Here is a 19,373-nt window from a genome sequence, read left to right as displayed (position 1 = left end):
TAAGCTCTACTCTCTCAGCAAGTTTCAATGGTACAACACAGTGTTAGCCACTCTAGTCACTGTGTCTCCATGCGTCCTCAGAACTTAGTCACTTCTACTGGAAGTCAGCACCCGCTCACCAGCTTCCCCACCGCCCCCACTCCCACTGCTCTATGAGGCTGACCTTTTTCTTTTAGATCCACACATAGTGTCACTGTGCATGCATGGCCGGCACTGTTGTCTTTTTCTGTGTGGCTTATTTCATCCTAATAACAAAAGCGTAATATGCAAATCAACCGAACAGCCGAACAGCGGGACTCCGCCATGACCCCACTGGCGCCAGGCCAGCCAAGGCGGGTGCGATGTGATTGGTCAGGGGCTTGGCCATCACCCCATGGTTGCCCCACAGAGGGAGGCCCAGGCCACCAACCCACGGGCTGCAGCAGGTGGGTGGGGCCTCCCTCTGCGAGGGAAGCCGGGTCCCGGGGGCCAGAGGGAAGCCGGTGCGGCAGCCGGGAGAAGGAAGGCCTACTCTTGCACGAATTTCGTGCATCGGGCCTCTGGTATAACATAATATCCTCAAGGTACATTCATATTGTTGCACATGGACGGGTTTCCTTACTTTTCACGGTGGAAGAATATTTTATTGTATGTATGCTGTACCACACCTTCTTCGTCTGTTCATCTGAGGAGGGACACATGGTGTGTCCGTATTTTGGCTGTTGTGAGTAACGCTACAATGAACATGGAAGTGTAGGTAACTCTTCAATGGCCTGTTCGCATCTTCTTTGGCTATATGCCGAGACGTGGGATGGCCGGGTCCTATTGAGCAGACTGTAATTTGACTATTGCATTTTACTACCCAATATAAGTTAGAAAAGTAGATTTCTGGGTTAGAGTACTTGTCAAAGCAGAGTTCCCAATTAAAAGAAAAACCTTCAGATTCCTTTTTTCCTTTCTAATTTTTACTGGGGGCAAAACAACACATAACATAAAATTTAAATGTAAGTTTTGCCATCTTCACCATTTCTAAGTGTGCAGTTCACCCTCCCCATCTTTTCTTTATAGAGGTGACTTTTTAAACCTGAATGCACTAATTCCTGTTACATTTTATCTTGTTGGTTTTGGCCTCTGATTAGAATCTACCAAAATATTTTCTAGTCCTGACTCCATTATCCAGTTTTCGGTATGAATCTTACTCTGTGCTTTGAATCACTCCCAAATCCAACCACCCTCTATCCGGCTCACCCTCTAAGCTGTGCATTAGCGTTTAACCCGTTTCTCTGTGTTGGGCCGTGAATGCAGTGCAATTACCGGGGCCGTTGTGTGAGGAGGGGTGGAGAGACCCGGTTTGACACTGACGCAGGTCTCTGAGCTGTGGCCTGGGCGGGGCCTCAGTGTTCAACTTTAAAATAATGTCCCTGCGTCTCCTTGGGTGTGTCCTGCCTTGTTTTTCTGCAAGTGGTCACTGCCTTCCAAGGAGGAGCGAGAGCTTGGAGATGGAAGGTGTCCAGGCTTCTGCAGAGGCACCGAGAGGGCCTGCACCTCTCAGCTCCCCGGCGGTGCTTCCACGGCGTTCCTCCGCCATTTGGGGCGAACACAGTCATCCAGCACCTACGCTGTGCAGGGCAGTTCAGGCCCTCAAGGTGCAACGAGGAGTAAGATCTAATAACCCACAGACAAGGAGATGCAAAGAGGCCGGTGGGCTCACCCTTTCCTGAGGGGAACAGACAGACTCTACACAGTGTGGCCTGGGCTCTGAGAGACGGAAACGAGAGACGTGGAAACAGAGGAGGAGACCCCTGTTGTGCTCGGAGAAGCTTCAAGGGGGTGTGGCATCGAGTGGGTTTGGAGGATGGTTGCGTGTTTTCTAGGGAGAGAGGGCAGCACAGTCAGAGGGACAGAACGTGCCAAGCCCCTGGCCTAGGACGAGGCGCGGCCTGGAGAAGCGGCCAGAACCCACGACAATGCGCCCAGCTCCCAGAGCTCGGTCACCAGCTCCATCGCCCCGGGGTTTACCAGGGTCCTGAGACGTGGCCCGATTGGGAATTGTGACCTTATTTTGACATTGAGAAAACCTGAGGCTCCACAATGACTTGCCTTGCCCTTGGGGCGGGGGTGGGGCAAGGCTGGCACTCCCGTCCTTGGACTTCAAGTGCAGGATTCTTTCCTGGCCCATCTCACCGCTCCTGCAGGTGGCATCTCTCGGGGCAGAAGTCCCCGTGGACCAGTGTCTCACACAATGTGGCAACTGCGTCTCTCCCTTCCTCTGGGAAGGAGGCACCTGCCTCGCTGTCTCAGAGCTTGGGAACGCCGGCCGCCTCTTCTGATGGGAAGCACGAGGGCGGCAGCAGAACCCGGCGAGCTGGAGCTCCGGGCACCACCTCCGGCCTTTCCTGTAGACCGTGGAGAGGCGCAGGCGCCGGCGGAGCAAGACCGTGGCCCTGGGAGAAGAGCCAGAGCCACTGGGCAGTACGTGGGCGAGGTGGTTCCGTTTCAGCAGACCTGGAGGAAGAACCAACAGTGTCAGCATCGAGTTAGCTAATGCCGCTGTTCGCCTGGTCCCCGAGTCGCCACTGGGACCCCCACGTGCTCCGAGCTCCTTCTCACGGCTGTGGACCAGGAGAAAAGCCGTGTCTCCTCAGAAAACTCCTACCCCCTTAGCAGTGGGATCAGGTCAGCATGGGAACCGCTGTGTGGAACGCAGCCCCTACAAGTGCCCTGTGCTGAGCCACGGGCCCCTCCCCACCTTCCTGGAGGGCCCACCATGTGGTTAGCCCAGGGTTCAAGGACAATCAGGCAGAGATACCAGTGCAGATAAGAATTCATTGTGTTTTATTTTTCTTTAATATGTTTTTATTGATTCCAGAGAGGAAGGGAGAGGGAGAGAGATAGAAACATCAATGATGAGAGAATCATGGATCGGCTGCCTCCTGCACGCCCCCACTGGGGATCGAGCCCACAACCCAGACATGTGCCCTGACCGGGAATTGATCTGTGACCTCCAGGTTCATAGGTCAACACGCAACCCTGAGCCACACCAGCCGGGCTATGTTGTTCAATATTATATTCCCAGTGACTAGAACAGTGCCTGGTATATGGAGTATGCTTAATGTATACTTGTAGAATGAATGAATTTGATCTTTTGTCAAATTTAAAAATTTCTCATTATCAGTCCACGTTTAAAATGGTGTGAAAAGGTTTTTTAAAGGTAAAAGCAATTTTACTTTTAAGTCGACCCTTTCAAGGCAGCTAATTTCAGTCTGTGGGCCCTTCCCACACGTATCTCCCCTCCCAGATTTTATATGTTGCCTTAGTTGATCTCAAAATCGGGCTGCTATCCAGAGCTCACTTGATGCCTTGCCGTAGTCCTCCTTCTTGGGCTCCCGTAGCCCCTGTCCTCTGCTCTCACCTCGCTGGCCCCGTCGCTCTTGGGGACGCCTCACAACCTTACAGGAAAGGCCGCGCTTGGCCGTTGTTTAGAACAGAGCAGAGAGAAAAGGGCTTCAGTGAAAACTCCAGAGGAGCCCTAGTCAGTGTGGCTCAGTGGATAGAGTGTTGGCCTGCAGACCAAAGGGTCCCAGGTTCGGTTCCAGTCAAGGTCAGGTACCTTGGTAGCAGGCTCCTCCCCGCCTGGACCCAGTCAGGGTGTGTGCAGGAGGCAACCAATCGATGTGTTTCTCTGTCTTTCTCTCTCTTCCACTCTCCCTAAAAATCAATGGGAAAATGTCCTCGGGTGAGGATTAACATCAACAACAAAAAAACTCCAGAGGATTCTCTTAGAGCACCGGTCACCAACCGATGGCCTGCGGACCACTGGTGGTCCGTGAGGCCCGAAAGGTTGGCGACCGCAGTCTTAGAGAAATTCATTCATCTACAGGCATTGTGTGTGTAACACAAGACAATCTTTAATTGAGTAATGACCTTTTGACCTAGAGTAGGAGGAAACATGATTTGATGTCGGAGAAGGCAGGGCGCCCTAGAGGGGATTGCTCATCTACAGGCATATCTCAAGCCTCTGACAGTGTTAGGACCTGTGGTGGCCATTGAGGGCATAAGAATGAGTGTCATCGTCCCAGTTCTCAAGAAGCCCCTGGCCGAGGGGGAGAAAGAGCACACAGACCAACAAGGGAGCCCAGGTGCGCACCCCGGGGCTGGTGGAGAGGCTGCTTGGCTCCAGAGGGGAGGGGCTATGTGAACGGGACCGTGCAGGAGGGCGTGGGCCCGTGAGCGTGCGCGGTTGGACACGAGTGAGCATTCGATGGGCTGCCGTGCAGGCTGCCTGGGAGGAAGGCAGCCGGACAGTGAGCGGCAGAAGACAAAGCAGAGGTGGTGAGCAGGAACCAGGTCGTCCGGGGCACTGATTCCATCCGATTCTAAGAAATGTGGACTTTATTCCAATGCTCTTGAAGGTCCAATGAAAAGCAGAAGAATTTCCTGATTGCAAGTTCTGAATGTATTCACTTGTTCATTAATTCATTCATTAAATCAAGATATTTTGAGCTCCTGTCTTTACCCCATTGCGTATTCTTGCCTCCTTTGTCATAGATTAAATCAATATATTTTGAGCTCTCTGTTAAGCAGAGTGCTAGGCTCTGGGTGTATGGTATGTAATAGTCGTCTTTTTTTAAAATTTCCAATACAGTTGACACACAATATTAGATCATGTCTCGCGTACAATATAGTGACTGTATACCTGTACATGTAACTTGGGAAATGATCGCCTCGCTAAGTCTAGCGCCCCTGGCCTGTACACGGCCATCACCGTGTCACTCACCTCACCGTTCTGTAATTGCCAGTTTGTGCTGGTCAGCCCTTCACCCTTTCACCCAGCCCTCCAAGCCCCTCCCTCTGGCAACGATCGCTTTGTTCCCTGTGTCTGTATTTGTTTCCATTTGTTTTTTAGATTCCTCATGTAAGTGGAATCCTCTGGCGTTTGTCTTTCTTTGTGTGACTTCTATCACTTAGCATGGTGCCCCCTATGTAATTCGTGTTGACACAAATGGAAGGTCTCACCCTTTTCTGCGGCTGAGTGATGACACTGCATGTATGCACCACGTCTTCTTTGTCCCTGCACCTGTCAGCGGGTGCGTAGGCGCGTCCACGCCTTGGCTGTTGTACCTAATGCTGCCATGAGCACAGGAGTGCGTGTGTCTTTTCGAATTAGTGTTTCGGATTTCTTCAGGTAAGTACCCAGAAGTGGAACCTGTGGGCCATACAATGGCTCTATTTTTAATTTTTTGAGGAAACTCCATAACGGTTTTTTAACAGTGGCTGCACTAATTGACGATTCCACCAACAGTACCCAGGGGTTCCCTTTCCCCACCTCCTCGCCAACACCTGTCTGCTGTTTGTAGCTGGTAGCCATTTGACAGGTGTGAGGTGATGCCTCATGGTGCTTTTAACTTGCGTTTCCCTGGAGATTGGTGATGTTGACCATCTTTTCATATGTCTATTGGCCATTTGCATGTCCTCTTTGGAAAAGTGTCTATTCGGGTCCTCTGCCCATTTTTAATTGGATTATTTGTCTTTCTGGTGTTAAGTTGTCTGAGTTTATGTATGTTGGATATTAACTCCTTATCAGCTGTGTCATTGGCAAATATCTTCTCGTATTCAGTAGGTTGTCTTTTTGTTTTGCTGATGGTTTCCTTTGCTGTGTATAATCTGTTTAGTTCCGTAGAGTCTCATTTGTTCAGTTTTATTTTTATTTCCCTTAACTGAGGATACTTACCAAAAAAAATATTGCTAAGAGCAACGTTGGAGAGTTTACTGCTGTGCTTTTTTCTAGGAGTGATATGGTTTGTAGTCTTACGTTTAAGTCTGAAATCCATTTTGAGTTTATTCTTATGTGTGGTATGAGGAAATGACTCAGTTTTATTCTTTTGCATGTGTTGTCCAGTTTTCCAAGCACCATTTATTGAATAGACTGCCTTTACCCCATTGCATACTCTTGCCTATGTTGTCCTAGACCAGTGGTCAGCAAACTCATTAGTCAACAGAGCCAAATATCAACAGTACAACGATTGAAATTTCTTTTGAGAGCCAAATTTTTTAAACTTAAACTATATAGGTAGGTACATTGTTATTAACTTAATTAGGGTACTCCTAAGGCTGAGGAAGAGCCACACTCAAGGGGCCAAAGAGCCACATGTGGCTCGCGAGCCGCAGTTTGCCAACCACGGTCCTAGACTAATTGACCTTATTGCTATTGGTTTACGCCTGGCCTCAGTGTCCATCGCATTGATCTGTGTGTCTGTTCCATGCCAGTCCATGCTGCTGTGAGCGCTGTGGCCTGTGGTATGGTTTGATGTCAGGTGGTGTTCTTTCCCGTCAGGATTCCTTTGGCTCTCGGGGTCCCTTTCAGTTCCATGTCACTAGTGGGATTGTTGGTTGCAGTTCTGTGAGAAATGCCACTGGTATCTTGACACGGATTGCACTGTCTCTCTAGATTGCTTTGAGTGGTATAGACATTTTATCAATATTAAGTCTCCCTATCCTTGGGCACTGTGCATGCTTCCATTTATTTGCATCTTCTTCAGTTTCTTTCTTCAATGTCTTATAGTTTTCTGAGTACAGGTCCTTTGATGCAATTGTACGTAAATGGGGTTGTTTTCTTTTTCTTTTTACTTAAAGGTTTTGTAGTTTATTAAACCTCTCATGGGAAATCCGCAGTCACCACAGATAGAGTCGCTGAAGAACCGTGACTCGTGTTGTCCGGCCTCCAGCCACTGTTTGCAGCGCCAGCGGGCCTTCCTGGCCCTCCTCATTCCGTCCTCGTATTCCTTTTGCTGTGTTCTTGCGGTCTTCTCCTCAGACAGGCCATGACTACATATCTATGTTTGGGTTCATTTCTCTTTGCATAACTGAAGGAATCATAAATCATGGCAAAGCCAGTTGTCTTGCCAACACCAAAGTGGTTTCTGAATCCAAATACAAAGGTGGCATCAGGTGTGGGCTTGTGCATTTTGGCTAGTTTTCCCATCGTTCTCTCTTAGGTACTATTGCATGCCCCGGCTGAAGGATGTTAATGAGCATTTGTTTCTGTTCAACAGCCTATTGGTTATGAACTTCCAGGTCTGGATAGTTGGTGTGTTGTTCATGAGGGTGGCCAATCTTTAAGCAGCCAAAGAGAAAAAGAGGGAGAGTATGTTCATAATTTCTCTTTCCAATAGTTCATAATTGGTGATTAAAATGCAACCAATATCCAACTATTAATTTTTTACCCTGCTACTTTACTGAATTCATTTATCAGTTCTTGTAGTCTTTTGGTAGAATCTTTAGGGTTCTCTATGTATAATATCATGTCATCTGCAAATAGTGAGTTTTACTTTTGCCTTTCTAATTTGAATGCCTTTTCTTTATTTTTCTTGTCTGATTACTAAGTCTAGGACATCCTCCATTATCCTATCTAATAAAAGAGAAACATGGTAATTAGCGTACAACCGCTACCCTTCCCATTGGCTAATCAGGGCGATATGCAAATTAACTGCCAGCCAAGATGGCGGCCGACAGCCAGGCAGCTGGAAGCAAACATGAGGCTTGCTTGCTTCACTGACGGAGGACTCCAACGTTCCCCGCCTGCCGCTGCCGGCCTCTGAGCTGCAACTCTAAACAACTATGTTACAAATATAGAAGCTAAACAAAACCCCAGAAACCTGCTTTAGTCGCCCGGCTTCAGCCAGCAGGATCACAACTTTGTTTCAAATACAGAAGGTAAACAAAGGCCAGAAACCTGCTTTCAGCAGCGGAGGCCTAAGAGCTGGAGCCAAGCCTCAAAGCTAAAGCTGGCCCAGAATAAAAAAAAAAGAAAAAAGAAAAAAAGGAGCGGTTGGGAGCTTCAGTCACCCACCAGCCTGAAAACAGCCCTCAGTCCCTCACCCAGACTGACCAGGCACCCCAGTGGGGACCCCCACCCTGATCCAGGACACCCTTCAGGGCAAACCAGCCAGCCCCAGCCATGCACCAGGCCTCTATCCTATATAGTAAAAGGGTAATATGCCTCCCAGTACCGGGATCAGCGGAGCCGCGAGGCCTCCTGGCACCAGGATCAGTGTGACAGGGGGCAGCGCCCAAACCCCCTGATCACCCTGAGGCTCTGTGTGTGACAGGGGGCGGGGCCACAACCTCCCTATCCGCCCTGCTCTGTTCGTAACAGGGGAAGGCGCCCCAACCCCCTGATCAGCCCTGCTCTGTGCCTGATAGGGGGGAGCTCCCCAACCCCCTGATCACCCTGCAGCTCTGTGTGTGACAGGGTGCGGCGCCCCAACCCCCTGATCGGCCCTGCTCTGTGTGTGATGGGGTAGAGCCATAACCTCCCCATCGGCCCTGCCATGAGTGTGACAGTGGCAGCACCCCAACCCCCTGATTGGCCCTGCTCTGTGGGTGATAGAGGGTGGCGCCCCAACCCCCACCCCATGGGCCCTACTCTGTGTGTGATGGGGTAGAGCCATAACCTCCCCATCGGCCCTGCCATGAGTGTGACAGTGGCGGCACCCCAACCCCCTGATTGGCCCTGCTCTGTGGGTGATAGAGGGTGGCGCCCCAACCCCCTGATCCACTCTGCTCTGTGTGTCACAAAGGGCGGTGCCCCAACTCCCCTGTCGGCCCTACTCTGTGAATGACACGGGGGAGCTCCTCAACCCCCTGATGGGCCCGGCTCTGTGCATGACAGGGGGGAGCTCCTCAACCCCCTGATGGGCCCTGCTATGTGCGTGACAGGGTACGGAGCCCAAACCCCCCTGATGGGCCCTGCTCTGTGCGTGACAGGGTACGGAGCCCAAACCCCCCTGATGGGCCCTGTACTGTGCGTGACAGGGGGCAGCACCCCAAACCCCTGATTGGCCCTGCTCTATGAGTGACAAGGGGTGGCGCCGCAACCTCCCCATCGACCCTGCCTTGAGTGTGACGGGGGACGGTGCCCCAACCCCACAATCGGCCCTACCCTGAGTGTGACTGAGGGTGGCATCGCAACCTCCCGATCTGCCCTGCTCTGTGCATGACAGGGGGCGGCGCCCCAACTCCCCAATTGGCCCTGCTCTGAGCCTGACCAGGGGCTGCACCTAGGGATTGGGCCTGCCCTCTGCCACCCGGGAGCAGGCCTGAGCCAGCAGGTCGTTATCTCCCGAGGGGTCCCAGACTGCGAGAGGGCACAGGCCGGGCTGAGGGACCCCCCTTCCCCCCCGAGTGCACAAACTTTTGTGCACCGGGCCTCTAGTATTGAATAAAAGTGTTGAAAGTGGGCAATTTCTTCTTTTTCCTGATCTTAAGGAAAATGTCTTTAGCTTTTCATCATTGCACAGGATGTTGGCTGTGGGTTTGTCACTTATGACCTTTATTATGGTGAGGTATGTTTGCTCTCTTCCTACTTTGATAAGAGTTTTTATCATAAATGGATGGATTTTGTCATATGCTATTTCTGCAACTATTGTTATGGTCACACGGTTATTATGCTTTGTTTTATGTGTGTGGTGTATTTTGCTAATTGACTTGTGGTTCTTAAACCAACCGTGCATCCCAGGAATAAATCCTACTTGATCATGGTCTATAATCTTTTTAATGTATTTCTGAATTCAATTTGTTGTGTTTTTTTTTTTTAGGATTTTTGCATCTCTATTTATCAGGAATATTGGCGTATACTTTTCTCTACTTTTTTTTGTATGCCTTTGCCTGGCTTTAAAATTAGGGTAATGCTGGGTTCATAAAATGAGCTTGGGAGCCTTCCCCCCTTTTCAATGTTTGGAATAGTTTGAGAAGAATAGGTGTTAAATCTTCTTGCAATTATTTGGTAAAATTCCCCTGTGAAGTCATCTGGTCCAGGGCTTTTCTTTGTTGGGAGTTGTTTATTATTATTATTATTATTATTATTATTTATTATTATTATTACTGATTCAATTTCATATGTTCTTGAGTGTTCTAGTTATATTCTAGTTATTGTTCTGTTCAGATTTTCTGTTACTTCTTTATTCAGTCTTGCCAGATTGGTTCTTTCTCCTTCCTTCCTTCCTTCCATCCTTCCTTCCTTCCTTCCTTCCTTCCTTCCTTTCTTTCTTCTTTCTTTCTTTCTTTCCCCTTACCTGAGGATATTTTTCCACTGACTTTTAGAGAGGGTGGAAGGGATTGGGAGAGACACAGAGAGAGAAACATCAAAGTGAAAGAGAGACACATTGATTGGTTGTCTCCCACATATGCCCCTGCCAGGGCCGGGGAATCAAATCTACAACCAAGGTATGTGCCATTGACAGGAATTGAACCCAGGACCTTCGGTCCACAGGCCGACACTCTATCCACCAGCTAGGGCCAGATTGTGTGTTTCTAGGAATTGATCTATTTCTTCTTCTACTTTTTTTAATTGATTTTTTTTAATTTTGTTTTATTGCTTAAAGTATTACAAAGAGTATTGCATATGTCTCCTTTTGATCTATTTCTTCTTGATTGTCTAGTTCAGTGGTTCTCAACCTTCCTAATGCCACGACCCTTTAATATAGTTCCTCATGTTGTGGTGACCTCCAATTTCATTGTTACAAATTGAACATAATTAAAGCATAGTGATTAATCACAAAAACAATATGTAATTATATATGTATTTTCTGATGGTCTTAGGCGACCCCTGTGAAAGGATCGTTCGACCCCCAAAGGGGTCGCAACCCACAGGTCTAGTTTGTCGGCATTTAATTGTTTGTAGAATTTTCCTATAGTTTTTTGTATTTCTGTGGTGTTGTTACTACTCCTCTTTCATTTCTGATTTTGTTTATTTGGTTTCTCTCTCTTTTTTTCTTGATGAGTCTGGTTCAATAAATATCAATCTTGTTTCTCTTTTAAAAGAACTAGCTCTTGGTTTCATTGATCTTTCTTTAACAATTTTTTAAAATATGTATTTTTACCCATTTCAGAGAGGAAGGGAGAAGGAGAGAGAGATAGAAACATCAGTGATGAGAGAGAATCATTGTTCAGCTGCCTCCTGAACAATGGGGATCAAGCCCACAACCTGGGCATGTGCCCTGACCAGGAATCACACCATGACCTCCTGGTTCATAGGTAGATGCCCAACCACTAGGCAACACTGGCTAGGCTCATTGATCTTTTGTATTGTTCTTTAGAATCTGTTTTCTTTATTTCCACTCTGACTTTTATTCTCTCTTTTCTCCTACTCACTTTGGCTTTGCTTGTTATTATTTTTCTAGTTCCTGTAGGTGGAAGGTTACATGGTTTATTTGAGATGTTTCTTATTTCTTAAGGTAAGCCTGTATTGCTATGACTTTCCCTCTTAGAACTGCTTTGGCTGGGTCCCATAAGTTTTGAGTTATTTTGTTTTCATTTTCATTTGTTTCAAGGTATCTTTTGATTTTTTCCTTGATCTTGTTGTTTACATATTTATTGTTTAGTAGCATGCTATTTGGCCTCAATGTGTTTTTCAGTTTTGTTATTGATTTCTCGTTTCATATCATTGTGATTGGAAAAGATGCTTACTCTGATTTTGATCTTCTCAAATTTGTTGAGACATATTTTGTGACCTAACATGTGTCTAGTCTGGAAAAGTTTGCACTTGAAAATAATTTATTTATAATCTACTACTTTGGCATGAAATGTCCCAATAATATCAGTTAAATCCACCAGGTCTAATGTGTTATTTAAGGCTGCTCTTTCCTTCTTAATTTTCTGTCCATGAACATCAACGGGTGTTAAAGTCCCCTGCCATTGCTGTCTTACTCTTCGTGTCCACCAACATTTGTTTTATGTATTTAGGTGCTCTTACGGTGGGTGCCTAAATATTTACAAGGGTTATATCTTCTTGTTGGATTGATACCATTATCATTATAAAATGTCTGTCTTCATCTCTTGTTATTGCCTTTGTTTTAAAGTCTATTTTGTCTAATATAAGTATTGCTACCCGTCCTTTTTTCTATTTTCATAAAAAATATTTTTTATCCCTCTACTTTCAGTCTGTGAGTGTCTTTTAATCTGAAGTGGGTCTCTTGTAGGTGACAAATGTATTAGGTTTGTTTTCTGATCTAGTTAGCCCCATGATGTCTTTTGATTGGAGCATTTATTTCACCAACATTTAAAGTAATTATTGACAGGTATCTACTTATTGTCACTTTATTATTCATTTTTAAAATTTTTCTTCTTGAATTAATTTTTAACTTTTTTTTTGTAACACTGACTTAGTGATGGTAAAGTTCTTTAGCTTTTTCTTGTCCAGAATAAATAGTCATTTTCCTTGCCTTTATAAGGGAGGTTGTTTGGCTGCTCCTGCACTAGAAAGGTATGTGCATGGAAACTTTATTACAGCAAAGAATAGAAATGATTTCCAAACAATAGCTAGATGTTTAAGCAAGTTATGGTATGTCCATAGAATGGAATATTAGGTAGCCATTAAAAATTATATGTGCAAGCATAGCTAAATATTTTTTAAAAAATATTTTTATTGATTTCAGAGAGAAAGTGAGAGAGAGAGAAACATCAATGATGAGAGAGAATCATGGATCAGCTGCCTCCTGCATGCCCCACACTGGGGATCAAGCCCACTACCTGGGCCCGTGCCCTGACTAGGAATCGAACCGTGACCTCCTGCTTCAGAGGTTGATGTTCAACCACTGGCCACGCCGGTCGGGCCACAAGGAAATATTTTTAATGCTCCTTAATGGTCTAGGAGAAATATGTATGATGCTTACTAGAGAACTCTTGGCAATAATAGAGACAGACTAGTGTTTATCAATGAGAAAAAGAAGCATAAAAACAACCATAATAGATACAAAAAATATTAATTACAGTTGCTCCTCAGCAGAGTGGTTTTCCTGCTACTGTATACTATTTTCTGTACCAGAGGTTTTCTTTATTCAGCACATATTTTTTAGTACAAAAGGGAAAAGATGAACAAGACAAGCGATGGAAGTGGAGGGTGGGGAGAAACAGGACTGCCCGCTGTCTGCCTGGCATGACTAAGATGGCGTTCCCCTGGGGCGAGCATGTGGGAGGACTCTGGGGTGCCCGGCTGGCCGATCTTCGCTCACTCACTAACGCGCCGTCATGGCTTCTGTCTGAGGGAGCGCCACAGACCCCATTCTGGTCTGGCAAGTGCTATCCTATGCGGCTTTGTGGTCCTGGGCCAGTCCGCCCCCTGGTTCCCTGGTTATCAGCCTTTCTGGAGAAAATGTTTTCTTTCTAGGAAACAGGATGAGCAGGAGATCCCAGTCATGGGGAGGTGGGTGTTCTTTCTAAAAATAAAGACAAGCTTCTCTCAACGTCCTGTTTTTCCTCTAACCTTCGGTCTCTTCCAATGCTGCTGATAACTAACATTTGTTTTATCTCTTCCAGGAAATGATCGAAACGGCCTAGATTTCAACAGGCAGGTAAGAACTTTCAAAACAAAACCTTTATTCAATTAATTTGGGGGGTCATTTGCACTGTGCCAGCTGTGGGAGAAACCAGAAAGATTGTTTATTCAAGGGCCCTACCTTTGCCGATTGGAAGGGGCATTTGAAGGGCTTCTGCCTCCAACCCACCGTCCCACACCTGGGTCTCCTTTCACGCTCCCCTCAAAAGAGCACTGCAGCGCAGCCCCTCTGAGGACTGCGCCAGACGCGGCCCAGAATCTGGACGGCAGCTCCTTCCGTCAGCGCTCACCCGCCCCGCCTCCTGGTCCCGTTGGTTTCCGTCGTCTGACCGTGTGTAGAGGAATTTACGGAAGTCCAAGTGTGCGGTGCCTGCATTCCTCGTGGAATTCCTGATTTGCAGGAAGTAGATAGTGGACAAAAAGGAGAAAGGGCACAGAAAGAGCTCAGAGGGAGGGAGTGGCCACGCTCAGTGGAACAGTGTAGGCGCAGGCCTGGTGCCTTTGCAGGACCTCGAGTTGGTGGGCTGGAGTTAGTCAGGGAGGGACTTGGGTGGGGTCAGGCAGCGCTGGATGGATCACCGGGTGGAGGGGTGTGGATGTGTGAAGAGAAGGGAGGAGGGTTAGCGGCTGTGGGAAGCCGGGGTGCGGCTGGGACGGGGATGTGGCAGGACCTTGTTGGGAGGAGGTCTAAGCTGAGACGAGCAGGAGCAGCGCTGGGGGGCTCCCGGAGTGAGTCCGAGAGAGGAGGCAAGGCTCAGGCGCAAAATCGGAAGCCTGGCTTTGGTCCTGTTCCTGCCACTAACCAGCTAGATTATCTGGGCCAGGTCTCTTCATAGCTTTGATCTGAATTCTCAGCTGCAGAATGAATTTACTTCATAAAATCGGGGTGGGGCTGGGGGGTGTGCTATGCCAGGTGTAGGAATACAAAGAAAATTAAGATATGGTTCTTGCCCCGGAGGAGTCCACAGCCCAGCATGGAGTGTGGGGGGTAGAGATAGAAGGAGAATGAGAGGGAAAGGGAAGGAGGGAGGGAGCAGGGAACAGAGAACTAGAGACTTTTTTTCATTTTTAAGTATTTCAATTGTATGGTTTTTTAAAATTGATTTTTAAAGAGAGAGGAAGGGAAGGGGAGAGAGAGATAGAAACATTGATGAGAGGGAAACATCATCCATCGGCTGCCTCCTGCACGCCCCCCACTGGGATCAAGCCCACAGCCCTGGCATGTGCCCTGACCGGGAACCAAACCAGCGACCTCTTGGTTCACAGGCCGACGCTCAACCACTGAACCACACCAGCTGGGTGAGATAGAGACTCTTGAGTGAATACTTATAGTACAGTCTCATGCTTACTACAGATATGTAAAAAGCATGGTGTCATCCAGCTGGTATGGCTCAGTGGTTGAGTGTCGACCTATGAAACAGGAGGTTTGATTCCCAGTCAGGGCACAGGCCCGGGTTGCAGGCTTGATCCCCAGTGTGGGGCATGCAGGAGGCAACCGATCAGTGATTCTCTCTCATCACTAATGTTTCTATCTCTCCTTCTCCCTTCCTCTCTGAAATCAACACACACACACACACACACACACTTAAAAAGCATGGTGTCAGACAGACATGGGAACCTCAGGGCAGGCTTCGTGGAGAAGGAATATTTGTGTCGCGCTCTGAAGGGTGAGTAGGCATTTGTTAGGCAGAAAAAGTAGACTGGAGAGGGGGTGTCCGTGGGAAAGGGAAGGTGGCCCCCAGGTGGTCATGCATTGGGTGGCCACTGGGGTCTCTTCGCTCGCTGAACATCTGAGTCCAGGTTTAGACGGAAGCCTGGGGTGGGGCGGGAGAGGACATGCAGACATGTTTTCCTCCTTCATCTGTAGAGGGATTTGATGTCACTGCTGACGTTTCCTGAAAGACTTTTCACTCCGGGTGTGTCCCTCACGGTCAGAGAGGAATGAGCCTGAGTCCCGAGCCAGAACCTCTCCTGGAGGCAACTTCTGCAATTGCTTTCATTGGGGACGTTTGCTGAGGAGTGGAGGCCAGCCCCTCCCTCTTCACTTGAGACCTGAAACAGAGAGACTTCGCTGGAGCCCTCTGGGCGGGCGAGGAGGAAGCACCCGCAGCCAGGCAGCTCAGTAAACACTGGAGCAGCTACCAGGGAGGGAGGCTGGGACACGGCCTGCGGGCCTGGCTGATAGCACCGGGCTTCTCACTCACTGTCTTTAAATAGGAGACAGATTCTTATCTAAGGGATAGCTGGGCCAGGTCTGCTTCCATCCCCGGATTCTGTGATCCTGCCTGAGTCCTACGCAGAGGAGATGGGGCCTGTGCCCCCAGCTTCCTGCCCTGCGACTGAGGATCCAGCCCCCGGCCCTTGGGTGAGATGCACAGCGGGGAGCCCAACCCACACCAAGATGTGGCCCCCACAGCCCAGCCCAGGGGTGGCCCACGTCATAGGCCCCGTGGGCTTGGCTGCAAGTGCAATCTTTCTTGAGAAACGCTCACGCTCTGGACATGGCTGGGGCAGCCCCTCTGGCCTGGGATAGCCACAGAGAGGTCCCTGGCCTTTGGACATCTTTTGGGGTGCGGTCTCTCCCCCAGTTGGGAGAAAGTTTCCTGGCTGCTGCCAGGATGGGGCTTTCCTAGAGAGAACTTGCCCCCCTCCCCCGCCAAGGGCTTGGACTCCTGTCACTGACGAGAACAGACATGACCGGTGTCTGTAAAGAGGGGATTTGGGGGGGACAGAGGCTCCCTCTCCCTCATCCCTCAGGCGCCCCCAGATGCTGACACCCCCGCCAACACGCATGCCGGCTCAGTTGCGGCCCGCAGGTCGGCGCCCGGGGATTCTCAGGCCGCGGCTTTGACAAAGCCAATGCTTTGCTGAGCACAGGCTCGGGCGCGCTGCTCTCGGGCTTCACCTCACTGCCCTCACCCCTTACCCGGGCGAGGACACTGCCCCAGGCAGCCGCCTTTTCTGGTGAAAGATTGAAGGTCAAGCAATTGGCTGAAGGGCACGCAATTGGCCGGCTGGCAGTCAGGGCCAGAACCCGCACCTCATTTTCCCCACTTTTCCCACAAAGCCTGGCTGGGTCTTCCTCTCCCTGCCCTTGTCCCTACACCAGCTTTAGGGAGAGGCTGAGCGTGACCTCACAGTGACTTCCTGGGAGGCAATGGGAGGAGGAGGGAGTGTGGAGAAGGAAAAGAGGTTGTGTAGGAACAGCCTGAGTGTTAGCAGACACAGGAGAGCAAACGGTAAGCTGCTGCCCTGGGTGGAGCCTGGCTGAGGCCCCAGGAAGCTAGTGTGACCGGGAGCTGGTGTGACTGGGAGTTTGGGACTGGGAACTGGTGGGACTGGGTGTTGGTGGGACTGGGAGTTGGTGTGACTGGGAGCTGGTGTGACTGGGAGTTGGTGTGACTGAGAATTGGGGACTGGGAGTTGGTGTGACTGGGAGCTGGTGTGACTGGGAGTTGGTGTGACTGAGAATTGGGGACTGGGAGTTGGTGTGACTGGGAGCTGGTGTGACTGAGAGCTGGTGTGACTAGGAGCTGGTGTGACTGGGAGTTTGGGACTGGGAGCTGGTGGGACTGGGATTTGGTGTGACTGGGAGTTGGTGTGACTGGGAGTTTGGGACTGGGAGCTGGTGTGACTGAGAGCTGGTGTGACTGAGAGCTGGTGTGACTGGGAGTTTGGGACTGGGAGCTGGTGGGACTGGGATTTGGTGTGACTGGGAGCTGGTGTGACTGGGAGTTTGGGACTGGGAGCTGGTGTGACTGAGAGCTGGTGTGACTAGGAGCTGGTGTAACTGGGAGTTTGGGACTGGGAGCTGGTGGGACCGGGAGCCAGTGTGACTAGGAGGTGGTGTGACTGGGAGCTGGTGTGACTGGGAGTTTGGGACTGGGAACTGGTGGGACTGGGAGTTGGTGGGACTGGGATTTTGGGACTGGGAGCCAGTGTGACTGGGAGCTGGTGTGACTGGGAGTTGGTGGGGCCGGTAGCTGGTGGGACTGTGAGTTGGTGTGACTGAGAATTGGGGACTGGGAGTTGGTGTGACTGGGAGCTGGTGTGACTGGGAGCTGGTGTGACTGGGAGTTGGTGTGACTGGGAGTTGGTGTAACTGGGAATTGGGGACTGGGAGTTGGTGTGACTGAGAGCTGGTGTGACTGGGAGCCGGTGGGACTGGGAGTTCCACCAGCTGCTGGATAGACTGCAGCCCTGAAGGCTTTCACTCTGATGCAAGAGAGGCCTGTGCAGTGCTGCTGTAGGAAGCAGCAGACCATGCCAAGGAGAGAGATCCTAGCAGCGAGGTCAAGTGCACGGGCCTGCAGCTAGACTGCCTGTGTGTGGGCCTGGGCTTAGCACCACCTGCTGGGTGACCTTGGGCAAGTACTTGAGCTTCTTGTCCCTTATTCTCCTCATCTGTAAAGTGGGGAGAATAACGACACTTATCCCACAGGATTGCTGCGAGGGTCAAATGAGTGAGTGAGCCTGAGTGTGAGACCTCTTAGACACTGACCTAGAACAGGTACAGGGTGGGGCAAAAGTAGGCTTACAGTTGCCCTCATGTGCCCCCAGAGAGCATTGAGCTATACATAAGATGGGGTTTTCCTTCATTTTTTTAAATGGGAGCTACTGTGGCTCTCTGGCTGCCCCTGGTATGTGTTGACACAGCGTTTAGTTGGCTCAACAGGATCTCTCTAAACATCAACAGGATTCAGCCTAAGAGAAGGGCTCTGAGATTTCAAAGTGATGAAGAGGCTGCTCCTGGGAGTCAGGAGCGGGTGGCCGGCCTGAACCTCAGGCTGCAGGGGAGGGTCTGAGTGTTGGCAGGGTTAGCTCCCTCCGCCCTCAGGCCCCCACCCTCCACCCCTCCTACACACCTCACCCCCCACCCCTGCGCGAACAGCCTCAGAGCTCCCTGAGCAGCTGAGTGGGAGAGGGCAGGGGAGGAATTAACTGATGGCATTTGCCTGTAGTTCATGGATCTGCTGTGAGCCAGTTAGCGAGGAGTCAGAGGGGACTCACGCATGTTCCCTGGCCACAGAGCACCCAGACAGGGGAGAGCACCCGGCGAAGGCCGCGCAGGACAGGAAGGGCCCTGCAGCCTGAGGATGGCCATGGCGAGGGAAGCCCGGCAGGTGGTGGGTTCGAAGCCAGGAGGCTCGGCGCCGTCCCTGTGCGAGGCCTAAGGGTGAGGATGCTGCATCGCAGGGGCCTGCCCTCGGCCCAGCGAGTGCAAAGCACCAAGAGCTAGAAGCCCACCCCCAGACTCAGAAGCCATGCCCGCTTGCTATCACCCCCAACCCCAGGGAGGTAGGTCACTTCTGCCGGGAGGCAGGAACCTAGAAATGCCAGGCAGTGGAGAGGGAGGTGGCCCTGGCCCTGGGAAGGGCCCTCGGAAACACACCTGGCCTCTGCCCTCAGAACACGTCATTGCTATCAGGGGCACCGCTCCTGAACGTGTCCGCGCAGGTGGAGCGGGTGCCTCCTGCCGCGGGGAGCAGGCTTGCTGGGGGAGAGGCAGACACATGGCGCTAGGCCGGTCACCAGTGCGATGACACGCCCCTTCTCACAGCTGGTTCCCCCATAGTTAGAGGATATACCAACAATTGTATTTATGGGATTGTGCCTGTGCCTGCTTCCCAGGCATGGTGTAAGGCTGAATGAGGATGAAGATCTATAATTTAGAATAGTCTCTGATATACAGTGATCAACCAATAACCATTAGCTCCTGGTGTTTTCTGATGAATGAAAGCCCATCATTTTTCTTCCTCTCTCTCCCTGTGTAGCTGCCAAGCTGGGCTTGTACCCCTTTGGATGGGCGGCAGATGCTACTAGAAAGGAGTGTTTTCTGAGATTCATGATCTGTCCATCTAAGGCCCCCTCCACCCCACAGCCTGGTGGGAAGTGGTTGATGAGTAGGTTGAGGAGTGTCTTTGCTCTTGGAGAGGAGGGAGCTTGTCCCTCTTTGCCAGCCATCCTTGGCTCTTTGGCCTGAGGCCCAGATGGTTGTGGTGGGGCTACAGTCCCTGTGCTGGGTGGCCCAGACTGTTGAGAAGACGGGAGAGGAGATGGA

The 19,373-nt window shown here is 50.1% G+C and overlaps 1 protein-coding gene across 6 annotated transcripts in view; it reads left to right on the top strand.

Moving 5' to 3' along the window:
* Window positions 1-19,373, top strand: part of POU2F3 (POU class 2 homeobox 3) — a 92,788-nt gene that overhangs the window by 25,279 nt on the left and 48,136 nt on the right. For all 6 annotated transcript variants that reach the window (XR_009454336.1, XR_009454337.1, XM_059707609.1 and 3 more), the window contains exon 3: window positions 13,294-13,328. Coding sequence is in view for 4 of the 6 variants with exons in the window: in XM_059707609.1 (XP_059563592.1) it covers window positions 13,294-13,328 (35 nt within the window). In the remaining 2 variants the exon portion in view is untranslated. The remainder of the gene's footprint in view (window positions 1-13,293; window positions 13,329-19,373) is intronic.

Source organism: Myotis daubentonii, chromosome 9, assembly GCF_963259705.1.
Source record: "Myotis daubentonii chromosome 9, mMyoDau2.1, whole genome shotgun sequence".
NCBI lineage: Eukaryota > Metazoa > Chordata > Mammalia > Chiroptera > Vespertilionidae > Myotis > Myotis daubentonii.
Note: the sequence above shows the minus strand (reverse complement) of the source record. Positions and strands in the feature narration are given on the sequence as shown.